The 18852-nt window shown below is 46.1% G+C and overlaps 1 protein-coding gene across 4 annotated transcripts in view; it reads right to left on the bottom strand.

The window, feature by feature from the left end:
• Positions 1-272: 272 nt before the first annotated feature.
• The window catches only part of LOC147604869 (NAD kinase 2, chloroplastic-like), a 61440-nt gene continuing 42860 nt past the window's right edge, over positions 273-18852 (bottom strand). For 3 of the 4 annotated variants that reach the window (XR_015265355.1, XR_015265354.1, XM_086794909.1), the window contains exons 7-9: positions 1241-1342; positions 1082-1151; positions 273-1001 (exon numbers count right to left, since the gene is read on the bottom strand). Coding sequence is in view for 2 of the 4 variants with exons in the window: in XM_086794909.1 (XP_086651035.1) it covers positions 973-1001; positions 1082-1151; positions 1241-1342 (201 nt within the window). In the remaining 2 variants the exon portion in view is untranslated. Of the gene's footprint in view, positions 1152-1240; positions 1343-18852 lie in introns of all 4 variants that reach the window. The other variant, XM_086794907.1, reaches the window with a different exon arrangement.

Genomic DNA, 18852 nt, shown 5'->3' on the forward strand with positions numbered 1-18852 from the left:
ACCCATGACATGGATTTGTAGGTGTGCACAATAGCCCAATGGTGTTCTTATACTATTGTAAATAAGATTGAATGTTCAAGAGAAGTTATAGAGCAAGAAAGGGGAGGAAAATGTGCCTGCCTTCACTTCAAGCTGTGAATAGATTTTATCAATCTATAGAAAAGTCGTGAGTTTGGAAACTGCTCTAAAGGCATCTTTAGAAATGACATCTGCAATGTGTGTTTAACCGTCATCATTTTTGGGTGTGTTGAGTGATGGGGGCACAACATTGTGGCTACAAACAGCCAGCATCATTTGAATTCAGGCACTCACTTACAGATTCAAACTCCTTACCAACTGGGCTACATGACTGGGCCCAAAACAAAACCTTTCTTTACCCAGATTACCTATCATACGTAATTGTGCAATTTGATTTGCTTTTGTTCCCCATCTTCACATAGTAATTGTAATTTGGTTGCATAAAGATGCCCCCCCAATTGGAGGTGGTAACAGGACTTTTTTTTTTTACATCCTCACGAGGAACATATACTTACAAGAACATCTTTTGAGTTTGAGGCTACAGGACTTATATACAACCTATACCAGTCTCCACAAGAATCCCTGATAAACTTCCAGGCTACATATATAATATACACACTGCACGTAGTCTCCCTGAATCAGAATCAGCCATGCCTCCCATCCTTCCTCACGGTGATGCTTTTAGAGGGATTTACAGGATGGAGATCATGCTTTATCGCCCTCTGTATAGTGGCTCAATCCATGTTATCTGTATCATGACTTCACTTTATGTGCAGCATATGCCTACTAACAAGATAGGCAGCATTTAAGGCTTGGTTTAGTGGTGCCCTTTTGGTGGCAAATGTACATTCCAACAGGGCCTTGAGGCTGATTGCCTATGCAGGAAAAATATATTCATCATCATGTCATTTTCCAAATTACAAGGATGCTGGCAAAGCCTTCTGCTCCAGCCGTTCATTCCAGTTGAGACAACGAACAAGACTCTGGAACCAATCATCGGTCTGATCAGACTTATTTATTGTTGGAAGAGGGTGTTGGCTCATGCATACGCGAACAGAATCACCTCTAGAAAGCTGTTGCCTTCTCTTGCCATCAAAAGAAACCCAAGCATTGCTGCGTGCATCTTCTGGAACCTATGATTGAAGAGAAGCAATGATACCATCATTTGAGAATCATACATACTACCTATAAAATCATCATGCAAATTTGTGAACTGCTTTACCTTCAACTCCAGTAACGCAGAGTCAGGAAGGATGACTGGACGAAACGAGAGAGAGTGTGGACAAATTGGAGTGAAAAGCATGCATGGTACATTTGGATGCACCTGCATGGTTATAGAACAAGTCATGGTTAGAACAAATCACACAGCTAGCTGAGTATTTTTCCTGCTTTTATCTTGCCATGCATTTGTAACAGTCCACATGCTTTCAAACCAATACTCCCTCTCAACAAGTGTGTGTGCGTGTCTAGCCAACCTAGACACTTCAAGTCCGTTTTGAACACCATTTTGCTTAGGCAGATCCACCCAAGTGCTTTTTAGATATCCATGTGCTCGAGAAAAGGAACCAACTCATAAAATATATCGCCCATGCATGCACAACTCAATGTGCTTCACATTACAAACCGTTTCGAGCACCCACAAGCTCGGGTAGGGGACCCTCGTAATCTGGGTGAGAAAATCAAGGCAAGGGCAGGGCACCCATCCAATATGGTCAGAAACATCACGGCTTTCATGAAGCCAATATTTGTCCAATTTTTCAAGGCTAAGGAGAAATAAAAATATAAGTCTTTGCATGTTAAAGACAATATACCACTATTTTCCATAGTGGTATAGAGTTGGGGATATCTCCTTGAAACTTTTAGCTTGGAGAATTTATGTACCCTCGCGACCGGGAGTGGACTCTGGATCTTGCTCTTAGTATTTTGCAGACACAGGCAGTTGGGTTTTCTTACCATGTGAGCGACTTGGAGATTACAGACATGGTAGGCCGACTCTGGGAGTTGGCACATTTCCTTGATACCGGGAGTGCGGATGCCTCCGGGAAACAACACTTGGTGGTTCGCATAGTGGCAGACCTAGCGCGAGACCCTAGCTAGGCAGTCGCTATGGGACACAGCCACTGGCGCCTGGTCCGAGACTCTTGTAGTACACCGGGTGGGCAGATTCGTAGTCGCTCGGATGGGGATTACTCTCCATCCAAGCCGCTTGCGAAGGCCCGCCGTATGGCTGAGACAGCCTCCACCTCAACAGGTCATCCATGAGGATCATCTCATGGAATGTACAGGGCCTTGGCGGTGCACACTATGTACATAATCGTGGTTACTTGAGGCAAGAGCTTCAGAGATGCCTAGTTGGGGGCAGATCGATATTCTGATGATGCAGGAGCACCATTTGAGTGAGAGCAGGATTCGGAGATATGGTTCGGTGATGCCTGATAGACGGGACACTTTTTGGTCTGCAGGGTTTTGGCCCCTTGGGTGGGCAGGGAGGAGTATGTATGGTCATTGCGGATGCATGGCAGCAAGCCATTGTGGATCGCGGGGTCACTGTGCCTGGTAGAGCGCAGTATGTTATTCTAAGGATGCACGATGAGTACATTGGTGTGCTCAATGTCTATGTGCCCAATCATGCTAGTGCCAGAGCAGAGTTTTGGACCCTTGTTACAGATGCATTGCCCGAGGCCGCACATTGGTGTGTTGGGGAAGACTTCAACATGCTTGAGGACTTGGCCGATAGGGTGGGAGGCAGTCATGTTACAGTGCACGGCACGGAGCTTGCAGCTTGGGAGCGATTTTGTATGACACTGCGGATCACTGATGCTTGGCAGCATAAGGCTTTCTCCCGTTCTCAGGACAGTCTTAGTTTTTCTCGGTCGGATCGCCGGTAGGGAGGGACTAATCTATCACGGATTGATCGCTTCTATGTGAGCGACAGGTTCAGGGAGCGTGGTGGCTCCGTTGGCATTCTCGCTGGCACCTCTTTCTCAGACCATGCGCCAGTCATTTTGACTCTTGAGGAGAGGACACGGGAGACCAGCTTGCAATTGAGGATCCCAGAGAGGATACTTAGAGACCCCAGTCTTTTTGAGGACATTGAGAGGATATGGCAAGATAGCCAAAGCTCTGACCTGGATGCAGGACGGATCGTTAGCCCCACTGAGCCCAGGGAGATTAGAGCTATTGCCACTGAGTTCTACAGAGACCTGCTTTCAACGGAGCCAGCCACGGAGGCACGTGATGCTTGCAGACAAACTGTGTGGGTCCATGTGCAGAGCAGGGTCACAGATCGTATGCATACAGCTTTGGGTGAGCCCCTTTCAGGAATGAGCTTGGTGAGGCTTTGAGGGCCCTCCCGCGTCATAGTTGCCCTGGGGAGGATGGATTGACGCCTACCTTTTTTATGCGCTTTTGGGACCTTTTGGGGCCAGGCCTCAGCAAGGGTTTTCAGCATGTTTTGGACACGGGTGATGCCACAGAGTTTTTCAGAGGGCTTGATCTTTCGAGCGATCTTGCGACGCCAAGCCTTCCACACCACTTGGCGCAGCGGCCCTTTCTATACTTAACACGCGGGTACCCCCTGCTCGCACTACAGGCCACCTGTTTGGATTTTCCCCCCTCCTATTGTATGATATAGCCTCTCAGTTATTTGTACTTTTCTTCAACTAGGGAGAGTCTCCCTAGTTGCCTTGATTGGATCTCTGCTCTGCCTTCTTATGAGCAGGAGAGGGTTTGTAGCCCATTGGGCTTTTTTCTTTTTATAACTAATGAAAGGATCTTTTCATGGAAAAAAAATAACTTTCTTAGGCTCTACACTTTGCATGCCATCATTAACAAAGACCAGAGTGTTCCTCCTAGATCATATCTCCCACAGGCATGTAGATCTTGCAAATCCAAAAAGGCTATTACTCTCCTCTGCTAGACCAATCTTTTTACCCAAAACCCAATGGGACCATGTACATTGCAGCCCAAAAATGTTCCACCCCCCCCCCCTGATGGGGAGAATTCCAGAATTAGGGTTTAGAGTTCATTCATGGGAGACATACACAGAGAAGCAAGGGAGAGAGAGAGAGAGTTGTGGGGATAAGTCAACTCATGAAAAGCATGAGTGTGTGACTCCCCTATCACACATGTATATTGCACTAGTACACATAGTGCACTTAGTACATTAAAAGTACTAAGTGTACTATGTACTATAACTTATGGGCTTGTACACACTATAAGGGTGGGCATAACGCCTTTACCCCAACAACCTCCCACTTAAAGGCAAAGTGCCCTTAAGTAAAGGAAAAGAAAAAATCAGCATGTACATGATAATATACAAGGCCATATCAAGGCTGAAAATGGCCTCATCCAATGCCCATCAAGTGTCTGCAATGAGCAAAACGCTCCGGAGGCAAACTCTTTGTCAACAGATCAGCCGGGTTGTCATCCGTGTGAATCTTAACCAGCTGAATTTGCTTGTTCTCTATCACCTCTCTGATGAAGTGATACTTCACATCCACATGCTTCGTCTTTGCATGAAAGACAGGGTTCTTTGCCAACTGGATGGCACTCTGACTGTCACAATGCAACAATGGAATATCCCCTGTATATCCCAAATCAACCACTAACCGAGATAGCCATAATGCCTCCTTGCAAGCCTCTGTGGCTGCAATATACTCGGCCTCTGTAGTAGATAAGGCAGTGCACTTCTGCATCCTGGATATCCATGACACAGCACCTCCTGTGAATGTAAATACATAACCGGTAGTAGACTTCCGGTTATCTGGATGACCGGCATAATCCGAATCCGTGTAACCATGCACTAATGCATCCTGTTTGCCAAAGCAAATGCACAAATCCTGTGTGCCCTTCAGGTATCTCATGACACCTTTCACTGCTTCCCAATGCTTCTTGCCAGGGTTGGCCATGTATCTAGAAACCACTCCCACTGCAAATGCAATGTCCGGCCTAGTAGCAACCATGGCATACATGAGACTGCCACAAGCTGAAGCATACGGAATCTTGGCCATATCAGCCCTGTCTCTATCTGACTGTGGGCTGTCCATAGCACTGAGTTTCACATATGGAGGCAAAGGAGTACTAGCTTTCTTCCCCCCGTCCATATTGAACCTCTGCAAGACTTTGCCAATGTATTCCTTCTGAGACAAATACAACACATGCTGATTTCTGTCCCGAAGTATCCGCATACCCAAGATGTGATTAGCATCACCCAAATCCTTCATATCAAAGGTTTGATGCAGCCTCTGCTTCAAAGCATCCATCTCTTTACGAGATTTCCCGGCAATCAACATATCATCAACATACAAAATGAGAATCAAGAGACTGCCATCCAAAGCTTTCTTGGTGTATAAGCAGTGATCTGTGTCACTTCTCCTGAATTTCTGGGATTTCATGAATGTATCAAATTTGTGATACCATTCCCTTGGTGCCTGTTTGAGCCCATAAAGACTCTTTTTCAGCTTGCATACAAGCTTCTCCTTTCCACTTACTGCATAACCCTCTGGTTGCTGCATATATATCTCCTCATGGAGATCACCGTGAAGAAAAGCAGTCTTAACATCCATCTGAATCAAGTCCAGATCATCATGCGCAACCAAAGCCAACACAGCTCTAAGTGTGGTCATTTTGACCACTGGAGAGAAGATCTCCTCAAAGTCCACACCATATTCCTGCTTGAAGCCCTTAGCCACTAACCTGGCTTTGTATCTTGGCTTTGCATCTGGTGCAACTTTGAGCCTGTATACCCACTTGCATGGCAAAACCTTCTTGCCTGCAGGCAAATGCACCAACTTCCATGTTTCATTTTTATGCAGAGAATCCATCTCTGACTTCATGGCACGCTCCCATAGAGCTTTGTCTGCCCTCTGTAAAGCCTCTTTGTAACATGAGGGCTCCCCACAGTCAGTTAGCATCAAGTAGTCAACCCCTGGAACAAACCTGTCAGGGGCTCTGGAGGGTCTAGTGGACCTCCGTACCCAATGATCATCATTTGCAGGTTGCTGTCCAGCCTGCATATCACCCATTGGTGGCTCCTGTTCCATGCCATAAGGCTGAAATATCATGCCCGGTATTTCTTCTAACTGTGGTATATTCATAGGGATATCTTCTGCCATCTCTGGCTGTCCATTTGGACCATTTTCAGCACCATTTAAGGGCTGGTTTTCCTGCTGTAATGGCTGATTTACAGCCCTTTGTTGTTGTCCATGATGTCCATCATCATCAAAGATGACTCTGCCAGGCTCATGTTGCCTTGCAGGCTCCTTATACATGCATGTTTCATCAAAAATGACATCATTGCTGCGTATGATCTTTCTATTCATGGGATCCCAAAGTCTATACCCCATTTCACCTCTGTCACCATATCCTAGGAATATGCATTTATGAGACTTAGGATCAAGTTTGGTGCGCATTTCCCTGCGTATGTGCACGTACGCAACGCAACCAAACACTCTCAAGTGCTTGTATGACGGAGGCTTCCCAGTCCATACCTCTTCTGGCACTTTCCCACCAAGCCTCGTGTTAGGTGACCTATTTATAAGGTGAACGGCTGTCATAACAGCTTCAGCCCAAAAACCATGAGGTAATGCAGCATGTGACAACATAGAACGGACCTTCTCCTGAATGGTCGTGTTCATCCTCTCTGCTGTCCCGTTTTGTGGAGGATCGTAAGGAGTAGAGAGCTCCCTCTTGATGCCTTTAGCATCACAAAAGTCCTGAAACTGTTTGGACATATACTCTCCACCGTTGTCGGAACGCAAAGCCTTCAGTGTTTTGCCAGTTTGATTCTCAACAAGAGCAACAAACTTCTCAAACACTGAGAATGTATCACTCTTCAAACGAAGAGGATAAACCCACACCTTGCGTGTGGCATCATCTATAAAAGACACAAAGTATTTTGCCCCTCCCAAAGAAAGCTGAGGCATCTCACATACATCTGTATGCACAAGCTCTAACTGAGCATCTTTCTGTCCAAGAGCTTTCTTGTGGGGGCACTGTAGTTGCCTACCATATATACAATGCTCACAAAACTGAAAGCTTGAAAACTTTAGACAAGGCAAGTAACCCAAACGAGACAATTGCTCCATTCCCTTGACACTCATGTGTCCCAACCGGCTATGCCACATAGAAATTTCCGGCAGCTCGGTTGCATTTACATTAGCATGGTGACAAACACCTGCATGCATAAAATAAAGAGTGTCCACCTTAGAGCCTCTGGCAACAACCAGTGAGCCCTTACTAATCTTCCACTTTCCACTACCAAATGTGGTAACATAATCAGCATCATCAAGCTGTCGAGTAGAAAGCAGATTCTTCTTGATCTCAGGCACATGCCTGACATCACGGAGCATAAGCTGTGAGCCATCTGAAAATACAAGCCTTACATCACCTCTGCCAAGAATCTTGCATGCATGGTTATCACCCAAATAAACCACTCCTTCATTGCCAGCAGTGTACCTGACAAACAAGTCTCTGCAACCTGTGACATGAAAGGAGGCACCTGAATCAATGATCCATGAGTGCATACCATGACCACCTGTAAGAAGTGAATGGGCATCAAGTGAAGACGTAAAGAGGACCTCATCCTCACTGCCACCTGCATGTGACACATTGATTTCTTCGATCTTGACTCCACTTTTGCCCTTCGGCTTTACATCTTTGGCTTCATCCTTCTCTTTGTCTTTGCCTTTTCCTTTTTCTTTTTGATCATTTTTCCATTTGTAGCATTGTTTTTTGATGTGTCCCTTCTTTCCACAATAATGGCATTCCAAATCCTTTTTGGAGCGAGACTTGCTCCTTCCCCTTTCTTGGCTTTTTCCCCTTTGCTGGGATCTCCCACGTGCATTCATTGCATTGGACTTTCCCACAGAGTTGTTTTTCCTGTTCATCTCTTCTTGAAGAAGAGCACCCTCAACATCTGCATATGACAGCATAGCATGCGAATTGCTAGTGGCTGTCCTGAATGTGTCCCAACTCTCTGGCAAAGTGCATAACAAAAAAGTGGCTTTGAACTCATCGTCCATTGCCAACTTTTGATTGATGACCTGGCTGACAATACCATTAAACTCATTTAGATGGGCTGTCATAGATGCCCCTTCCTTCATCTGAAGGCCTATGAGTTTCTTCAACCAATACACTTTGCTTGAGGCACTTTGTTGGGCATACAAGTCCTGCAATCTCTGCCACATTCCCCAAGCTGTCTTCTCTTCACGAATGCTGAAAAGTAATGAGTCTGACACAGACAACATGATAGTAGATCTTGCCAGCTCATCCATATCTTCCCACTCTTCAGCAGTAAGAGAAGCGGGCATCACACCCCTTTCTTTGATAGGCTTGTGCTGCTTTTTCTGAAGCAACACATTGTAGCACTGGGTTTGCCAAATATCATAATTATGCGAGCCTTCAAGCTTCTTGATGTGAAGCAATGAAGAGCTCTCACCTGTGGTTGCCATAGCAATATGCAACCTTTAATGCCTGACTCCCTGCAAATGTGCAAACACTGCACCCAAGATGTGCAAACACTGCACCCAGAGCACACAAAGTGCTCACAAATGTTCTCCCAAGCTTTATCTCCCACTGCGGAAGCAAGAATGCAACTTTTCTCCCACTTTATGTGATGAAAACACCAAAATCTGGTTGCTGCAGATTTTGGACAGCACCTTAAATGTGCTCTTTTGCCCTTCCAAAAGTACTGTACAGCAGTACCAAGTGCTCACCAATGATGTACCAAACCTGTATCGGCAATTTCAGCAGCTTAATTTGAACCTTTTGATCACTCAAAACAGTGTACAGCCATGCCAAAACATGCACAAAGCTGTGCCAAATCTGTACCAACAGGTACAGTAGCAATAAATGCTCTCTTGGCTGTCCAAATGAGTGAAAATCAGACTTTTACAGTCACGAACACTGCATACAACAGTTCCGAACAGAAATTGGGCAAAAGCCCCTTGACTGCAAGCTGATTTCTGAGGATTCAAGGCATAAATGTCTTGCCTGCTGCTTTGCCAAGCTCAACAAGCATACAAACTTGAAAAGCCCCTTGATTTGAGATCAATTTCTGATCATACATGGTACATTGACGCACATGAAGGCATCCAGAGTGTTCACGATGCTTCCCCCTGGCCACATATACATCAAATACATGAAAGCCCCTTGATTTACAGGCACATTGAGTGCTTGTAAGGCATCAACACATTATCCACAGCATCAAATGCGATCGCCTGCATGCAAATCAACCAAAACGGCACAAAAGCCCCTTGATTTGCACTGCGATTTGCTGCGATTTGCTGCAATTTTGCCCAAATGTGCAATTTTTTACATCATACAGCATGTATGAGTGCTTAATTGCACAATTACATCAAAAGCCCCAAATTTCGACATCCAATTTCCTGCAAATTGATCCTGATTTGACCAATTTCCTGCAAATTTATCCTGATTGTGACCAATGTCACCCAATTTTGCCAATTTTGCTCAAAAATTGAGCAATTGGGCACCTTGTAATTTTCTGAATTTCTCTGAGATTTGCAAGCGAATTTGGTGCTGATGCTGATGCTGATGCTGATGCTGATGCTGATGCTGATGCTGATGCTGATGCTCCTGCAGCTGTGTAGGTAGGGACTGGTTTACCCTCTGCTGAAGAGCTTCAAGACTCCTGGGGTAAAGGAGTAAGGAGATGAAACCCACTCGTACTGTTGACGTCCGCCAGCTACGCTCCTACCAGTGAACGAAGTACAAGGTGGCGAGCTTTAACACAGGCGAAGCCAACTATACGTGTAGCGCTGGCCCTTCCTTCAGCGTGAGAAGAAACGCTAGGCGAAGTGCTGGGCGGACAGGCTGACGGGCGCCTTGAGCAAGTCTCGCTTTGTACTGCTGCCTTCGCCAAGCGCTGGTGCTACACGCTCGACGTTCGCCTATCTTCTTCGCTCGCTTGGCTCCAGTGCTAATGCGCGTTGCAGCCGATTAGCCTGAGTTCGACGGGCTCCTTCGCTCCACGCTCAGATGCAGAAGTGGCTGCCCGCAGGCGCAGGCTGGACTGTACCACCCTGCCCCGCGAACTCCTCCGCCTAGACCTCGCTACACGTATTTGTTTGCGCCGTGTATTCGCCTAGCGCCTTCTAGGCCTGAGTTCGCCCACGTAGCCAGCTCGTTGTATTACGCCTTCGCATGCGTATTTTCAAGCCATCGCTTCACGCTGCCTTGTATCTGACACGCCTGCCCCCTTGGCTTTGCCCTTCAAGATTGCTGTCTCGACTGTGTGCTACTGTGGCAAAGCAGCTGCTGGAGAGTCGAGCTGCTGGCTGCCTGCCTGCGTCGTCAGAGATTCGAAGGACACCTGCTCTGATACCAGTTGATGGGGAGAATTCCAGAATTAGGGTTTAGAGTTCATTCATGGGAGACATACACAGAGAAGCAAGGGAGAGAGAGAGAGAGTTGTGGGGATAAGTCAACTCATGAAAAGCATGAGTGTGTGACTCCCCTATCACACATGTATATTGCACTAGTACACATAGTGCACTTAGTACATTAAAAGTACTAAGTGTACTATGTACTATAACTTATGGGCTTGTACACACTATAAGGGTGGGCATAACGCCTTTACCCCAACACCCCCCATTTAGAGAGCTGTGTCCAAAAGGATCTTAATGCCTGGCAATCCCAAAAGGCATGCTTGAAATCCCGGATGTTGTTTTGCATCTTGGGCATATCCCTAAGGCCATATTTCGGATCATCGGCTTACAGCCTAACGGAAGAGCCCCAAGTTCCATAGTAACATATAAAAACCCGTTTTGCCCTCTCGAAACGGCATGAAACATTTCTGGCACGAAACGTTTCGAAACAAAACGAAACCTGCACATCGAAACGGTGTTTCACCCAAATGTAAAGTGAGGTTTAAAAAAAGGGCGAAAGGTTTTATTTTTGCAAATGCGATTTTTCCCGTCGTTTCCATCCTTGTTTGTTGCCCATTTGCCACTTCAAGCATCCGACACTTCTTCTCGGCCGCAACCTGTTGCTTCGCCTGTTCTCCTTGTCCACTCCTCCTTTTCGCTCCGTCACTTCTTCTCCTCCATGCCCCCTTTTCCTCTTTCTCTCTTCTCCTCCACGGTCCACCCCTCCTCTTCCCTCCTCCTCTTTCCTCCTTCTCTTTCTCTCCTTTTCTTGTCTTCCAGCTTTCTCTCCATTTTTTCTCACCTCCTTCCCTTTTCTTCTCACCTCCCTCTTCCCTTCCAACTTGTTTCTTTCCTGCTTTCTTCCTTTCCTTTTCTTGCCCAAATTTTGAAAATACCAAAAAACATACTCCCAAAATCATGAATTTCATACCCACTAGTCCCAAAAAATGTATCTTCATCTTTCTGTTGGCTATGTTATAAATTTGGTATGTGTATATAAGTGTTATTTCGAAACCTTTGTGTTTCGTCCAAAATAGACGAAACGAAACCAAACAAAACCTTCGAAATGACGAAACGGACGAAAAGTTTCATGTTACTATGGCCCCAACCATGATTCTCCACAAAAAAGTCTGAGCATGTGTTGGCAGTTTGGATCCCCAAAATCTTCTGCATTTGGATTCCCAGCATTTGTTCGGCCAAGCTACTTTCCATATTGTATTGAAATGTTTAAAATCTCTCTTCTCTTGCATTAACATCTGATAAAACTTGGCAATTGATTCCCGACCAAGGGGAAGTCCATCTATCCACCCCCAATCTTTGATCCACCTTTCCGTAAGCTTAGAAGTATTGATAGTTAGCGTCTTGAGCTTACCAATAATTACATGCAGATGATTCTTATCAAATCTTGAGAGACCATACATGACAAATAGCTGATCCTCATCTCTCCACCCCAGAAGAGGACCATCCCAAACATCCTCAAATCTGTTTATCCCTTTGTTGTTGAGTCTTTTGCTCACTTTGGGCTCAATGAGGACTAATGGAGGGAAAAAAACTGGGAACCACCAAACATTATACATGTCACCAGCCAAGATCTTCTCACGAACAAAGTGATATTGTATCTCTATGTGCTTGGTCCGGGCATGGAAGACCGGGTTCCGAGCAATAGCGATACAGCTCTGGTTATCGCACTGGATGACTGTGGGCTCCTTCTGTGGAAACCCAATCTCGCCAAGCAACCTCCGCAGCCACACAACCTCGCAAGCAGTTCGGTACTCTACCTCTCTAGACAACAAGGCAATAGTTGGCTGCCTCTTGCTGCTCCATGCAACAGCTCCTGAGCCGAAGGTAAAACTATAGCTTGATGTAGATCTCCTCGTGTCTGAATCTCCTCCCCAATCTGAGTCACTCCAACCTTGGAGTCGAACTTGTTCCTTCGTTGCACCTCCAGTGGTGTAGAAGAGTCCAAGATCCTTTGTACCCTGCAAATACCGCAAGATCCGCAATCCCGCGTTCCAATGAGACTTCAACAGCGTCTGCATAAATGAGCCCAATAGCCCCACAAGAAAGCTTAAGTCCAATTTGGTGTTCAGCAACCAGATCAATGAAGCAACCAGCTTCCAGTACAGAGAGGCATCAACTGGCTCACAAGGATCATTCACTGTAAGTTTTGTGTTCGGGCCCATCGATGACGTGATAGGCTTGCAGTTCTCCATCCCAAAGGCATCAAGCAACTCTTGGGCATACCGCTGCTGAGAGACAAAGAACCCCCTCTGGGCCTGCCAGATCTCCAATCCCAAGAAGAAGTGGAGTAAGCCTAAATCGGTCATCTCAAAATCCTTTGACAAGGCAGCCTTCATCACTGCAATGTGCTCCATATAACCGCCGGTGAGAATGAGGTCATCCACATAAAGGATGATCAACATGACCATACCGCGTTCCCGAAAGAGATATAGGTTGGGATCTGCAATCGATCTCTCAAATCTAGTCCGTAGAAAGAAGCAATCAATCTTCTGATTCCAAGCCCTGGGAGCCTGCTTAAGACCATACAAGGCCTTCTGCAACCTGTAAACCATCCGTTTGATCCTGGAACCTCAAAGCCTGGAGGTTGCTCAACATACACCTCCTCCTGCAAGTCACCATTAAGGAACGCACATTTAACATCCACCTGAAATACGGGCCACAGTTGAGAAGAAGCAAGGGCAAGAATGGTCCGAATCGTGGTTATCCTCGCTATCGGTGCAAAGGTATCCTCATAGTCGATGCCAAGCCACTGAGCATAACCCTTAGCCACAAGTCTGGCTTTGTATTTGTCCACCGACCCATCTGACATATACTTGGTCTTAAAGACCCACTTGACACCAATGACAGACTGTTTCAACGGCCTCAAAACCAACTCCCAAGTGTTATTCTTCTCAATGGCATCTAGTTCCACCTACATGGCTTTCCTCCAAGTATCATGTGCAAGGGCTTCCTTAACGGACGTGGGCTCTTTGTCCCGCATGATACGAGACATCAAAGCATAGTTTACTTGTAAAAGCTCCGCTGAATGACTTTTATCACGAACTCCATGCGATCTTCGAGGTCCGTCCTCTGTGGTCCATTCGGAGGGAAGCTCCGTAACACCTAACTCCCGAAGGGTGTCTACCATCCACCTGGGTACTCCAACAAAACACACAGCCTCCTGCTGCTGAGGGGGCTCATCTGTAGCTGCGGGCTCAACCTCCTCAACTGACTGAGGCTGTCCAGCTGGAACAATGGACTGGGAATCATCATCAGAATCATATGGCTCTCCAAGAAGTGGCGGCTCATCAACAATGGAAACCGGAACATGCTCATCAAAAACCACATCCCTACTGACGACGACCTCATTCCTCTCTAGATCATACAACCTGTATCCCACAAAGACAAGCTTTTGGGACTTTGAGTCGAGCTTCCCCCTCTGCTTCTTTGGAATGTGAACATATGCATCACTCCCAAACACACGGAAATGGGAGACATCTGGTTTCCTACCAAAATACGTCTCAAAGCGAGTCATGTTCTGTAGGCATATGCTCACTTATGGTAGTGCTATGTGTGAACAGGGCTTAACCAAGGGCACTTTTTCCCATGTGGTTTTTTCCCTTGGATATCAAGTGTGAAAGGACACTCTACTTTTGTGGCTACCACACTTTTGGCTCTCTCTCTCTCTCTCTCTCTCTCTCTCTCTCTCTCTCTCTCTCATTTCTATGTGAGCTTCTCCATCTTGCACCTAACCCTAATATGCAGGTTTGTGTGTGTGTGTGTATGTGAGTCCAACACCAACAATTGGTATCAGAGCTGGGGCAGCTACGTCTAGATTTCCATCGACAACAAACAGACTGTCTGTCGCCTGCGAAATTCCATCGATAGAGCCAATCTGTCCGTCGCCTGCGAAATTCCATCGATGGAGCCAGTCCATCCGTCACTCGTTCCGTCCGCTTCTTCCAACCAGCCCAGCCGGCGGCACTAGTGCAGGGAGGACCACCGCCGCCCGACCGATGGACTCTGTCGGCGGCCACGCAGGTTCTGACATGCGCCACGAGTGTCGCTAGTGCGCACAGTTACGTCGCCGCCCGTTTGCGCCTCCCACGCCGGTGTCTCTAGTACCAAGGAAACGCTGCCGCTCATTTGTGCCAGCGACTTTCCTTTCTTTTGAGGCCGTGGGCCGTCTTCCTTCCCACCGCCTAGGCCTCAAGCCCCGCCGGCCTCAAATTCCCGCGCTGTCTGACACGCCATAGGTGCACGCCTGACGACAACGACGACTGTACCTCCTTCGCCTGTTTGTGGGTAATCACACACCAGCCTGTACCTTCACCTGCTCTTCTCCACGTCCATGTACTGCCCGACTGACGCCTACGTGCCTTCCGTACTGTCCTCGTCTCTACCATCCGCGTATTGTCCTCGCCTGCAGGTACTTTTAATCCAGATTTTTATCCAAAAAAAAAAAACTTTTGTAACTATTTCAGAACAGGTCAATTTTAGAAATTTCTAGGGGTTTGCCAAAAATTCCCCTTTGCCAGAAAAATTACAGGTGGTGCCATTCCTGTTGTTTGGGTTGGAATTTGGGGGTTTTCCAAATTGAGGTCAAAATCAACAAATTGAGCCTCTTTCAGTTGCATAAATTTGGGGCTTTTGTGAAAATTGGCCGATTAACTGCACATTGAAGCAATTGGAGTGCATAAAAATTAGGGCTTTTCAGATTGGAGCATGTAATTGGGCATTACAGCTGTGTGATTTGTCGCATACGTATACACATTGTGTGTGATTGGACAATTTGGTGCAGGTTTACACTTGCTTCAGTTTGCAGGCAAACATTTGCACAAGAAATTTGGTTGCCTGGCAGTGCACATTGATGCTTGGTTTGCTTGCAGGTATATTTTGTTGACATGACTCAAAATGCAACAGATGTATTTGGTGTGCTCACCCAGGAGGACAAGTTGGATGGATCTAACTACTCCCTCTGGAGTTTCATGATCCGTAATTTGCTGGTAGCCAAAGGGATTTGGGGCATCATGTGTGGTGATGACACACGCCCACTTACCATACAGCCAACCACGCCTCAAAGGGGAGGTGCTCAAAGAGCTCCTGAAGTAGAACCTGCTCCCACACAAGAGCAGAAGAGATGGGACTCTAGGGATGCACAGGCCATGTCATTGATAGCCCTTTCAGTGAAAAGGACTATTATTCCGCACATTCGTTCTTGCAAGACATCGAAGCTTGCATGGGCAACATTGGAAGCATGTATCAGGTACGCAACGAGGCAAGAGTTGCCTACTTGAAGAGGCAATTGGATCTTCTTTCTATGGATGAGGGTGACTCCATGGCAGATCATCTCACCAAAGTGAAAGATTTGCAGGAACAATTGCTCAACATTGATGAGGTTATCCCAGACAGACAGCTGGTCACCAACACTCTTCATTCTTTACCACCTTCCTACTTGGACTTTCACACCTCTCTCAACCTCTCTATGAGAGGAGGTCGTCACTTTTGAAGAGCTGGTGGGTTTACTCTTGCAGGAAGAGCAAACAAGAGCAAACTTATCGAGCAACCGTGGTGGAGATAAGGCATTTACAGCCAAGGATAAGGGTAAAGCAAAGAGCTTTAAGCATGGGGGACAACAGTCTAGCAAGGCTGGTCATGGACAGCCCTCTTCTGGTGGTGAAAAATCTGACAAAGGGGATGCAAACAAGCCCCAAAAGAAGGGCAAATGTCACTACTGCCATAAGCCTGGACACTACATCAGTGAATGCAGAAAGCGGATTGCAAAGGAGAAAAGGAAAGAAGCAGGCAATGCAGTAGTAGCAGACTCTTCTGATGACAAAGCACAACAATCAGCTAATGTAATTCAAGAAGAGTACACTTTTTTGGTCACATGCACTAGTGACACACCAAGTGCTTCAGACAATGATATGTCTTGCATTGCATCTGACAGATAGGATGTATCATGGTATTTTGATAGTGGTGCTTCGAGCCACATCACTTCATGCAAAGATGTATTTTAGCACTTGGTTTATGCTTCAAATGGCCGCGCTGTATCATGTGCAGATACCACATATCCAGTAAAGGGAATTGGCAATGTCATACTTATTGCAGCCAATGGTGCCAATATATGTACTAAAAATGTATTGTATGTTCCAGGGATAAAGAAAAAAATCTGCTCTCCGTCTCAGCCATAAACGACCAAGGTTTAAAGGTTGAATTTGAAGATGGGAAGTGTTTGGTAAAAGACCCATCAAAGGGTTATGAAATAGTCACTTCTGGAACACGATACAAAGGCTTGTATAAGTTGGACAGCTATGATAAGCGTACTTATGATGCAAATACAGTGGCTGCCCACACTCCTGCAATGCATGATGCAGAGCTATGGCATGCTCATTTTGGGCATGTAAATTTTCGGAGTTTGATGCTTTTGCAGAAGCATCATATGGTTGATAATATGCCGCCTCTTGAGTCTCCACCAAGACATGTATGTGAGGGGTGTATTTTGGGAAAGATGCAACGAAAACCATTCCCCAAAGATGGAGCTGTTAGAGCTGAAAGTAAATTACAGCTCATACATAGTGATGTATGTGGTCCAATGCGGACACCATCCATAGGGGAGCATCTTTACTTCGTCACATTCATTGATGACTACTCCATAGTTACCACGGAACGTCGTTCCGCCTTCCTGGAACGCCGGAACGCCGTTCCGGGCGAAGGCACGTTCCCGGAACGCCGGAACGTTCCGCAATTTTTTTTATTTTTTTATTTTTTTTTTTTTTGCGGAACGTTTGTTTTGCTTGCAGAAATGTATGTTCATGTCTTGGGGGAGCAAATATTAGGAAGCATATTTGGCTATCCGTATACAAAAAGTTACATTTTTTTGTGTCATATGCTGACATGTCATATGACGTGGCGTTCCGCGACGTTCCCGATCCGCTCCCGCTCCCGTTCCCGCTCCCGTTCTAGCATCCGACGTTCCCGGAACGTTCCCGTTCCGTGGTAACTATGGACTACTCCAGGTTTGCTTGGGTTTACCCTTTGAAAGCGAAAGCAGAGGTGTTTGCATGCTTTCGACACTTTGTAGCAATGGCTGAAAATATGTGTGGATGTAAAGTCCAAACACTCCGCTCAGATAGAGGTGGAGAATACATGTCAAATGCATTCAAGGATTATATGCTTCAAAAGGGCATCAAACACCAATGTACTGTGCCTTATACACTGCAGCAGAATGGTGTAGCTGAGAGGAAAACTAGATCTCTCATGGAGATGGCAAGATGCATGGTGAAAGCACAAAAGTTGCCTCACAATTTTTGGATGGAAGCTATAATGTGTGCAACTCATGTGTTGAGAACAAGTGTCCAACAAAAGCTTTGAAAACCATAACACCAAGCTTAGTTAGTACGAAAGGTACGATACGGTACGGTACGATAAAATACGGTACTAATTGGTACCTTAAAATTTTTTGAGGTACGGTACAATATTAGTACGTCTTTTTTAGAAAAAATACTTCCTAAACTTAAAAATTGTAGACAAGAAGTTACAAAATAGTAGAACCATGAACATAATGTCATCATGCCGTTAGAGTACAAAATTGCTACAAGAGGATAGGCCAAAAACTCATGGCATGGGCGATCGCCAACATGCATACATACATGATACTACATACTACAATACATCATCAATGGGCTAGAAAGATAGATGCCCAATGCCTAGAGAGCTATAACATATCAAAAGTCTACATCATCACCAACATCTGCATGATCATCAACATGATCACTACTAGAGTGTCCATCACGAGAGTTCTCTGAAGAGGACTCTTCGAAGGTGGACGAGACACTCTGGGGATCATTCTCGCTAAGTAGGTTGCTGTCATCATCAAACAAGGGCTCTCTAGGCAGTGGGGTATCATCATGAGGGGGCAATGGAATATCATCATGAAGGCGGGGATTGGAGCTCGAGGATCCCCGCCTCACATATGTGCGAAGGCCACCCTCTGTCGATGTCGAAGGCGGAGGCCTATGAACTCCAACTGCTCGGTCCCGTCCATGCTGACTCCTGGTGCAGCGAGTATCTGCTGCCACAAGCTCACTATAGAGCTCCATGAAGATTGCCTCCTCCTCCTCATCAGGTTGTTGATTGACACTTGCAAAGTTTTCACTCGTCAACGTGAAAGTGTCAACATTGACCTACACATTAAGGCACAAAAGTTAGAGTCTGTACACAAAACTAAAAAGTTATGAGTCATGACAAGTTAGAGTCTAGACTTGTCAATTACCTCCTTGGGACTACCCATACTAAGAATGCCCTGCATCATGCGCAAGTTAGTGCGGCAGTAGACCAACCGCTCCAACTGTCGTGTGCTCAGTCGATTGCGTATCCTCGTGTGTATGAGAGAATAGGAACTCCAGTTCCTCTCACATGCACCCGTAGAACAATCCTGGGCTAG

This window comes from Cibotium barometz, chromosome 61 (assembly GCF_041138505.1).
Source record: "Cibotium barometz isolate CiBa-2024 chromosome 61, ASM4113850v1, whole genome shotgun sequence".
Taxonomy (NCBI): Eukaryota; Viridiplantae; Streptophyta; class Polypodiopsida; order Cyatheales; family Cibotiaceae; genus Cibotium; species Cibotium barometz.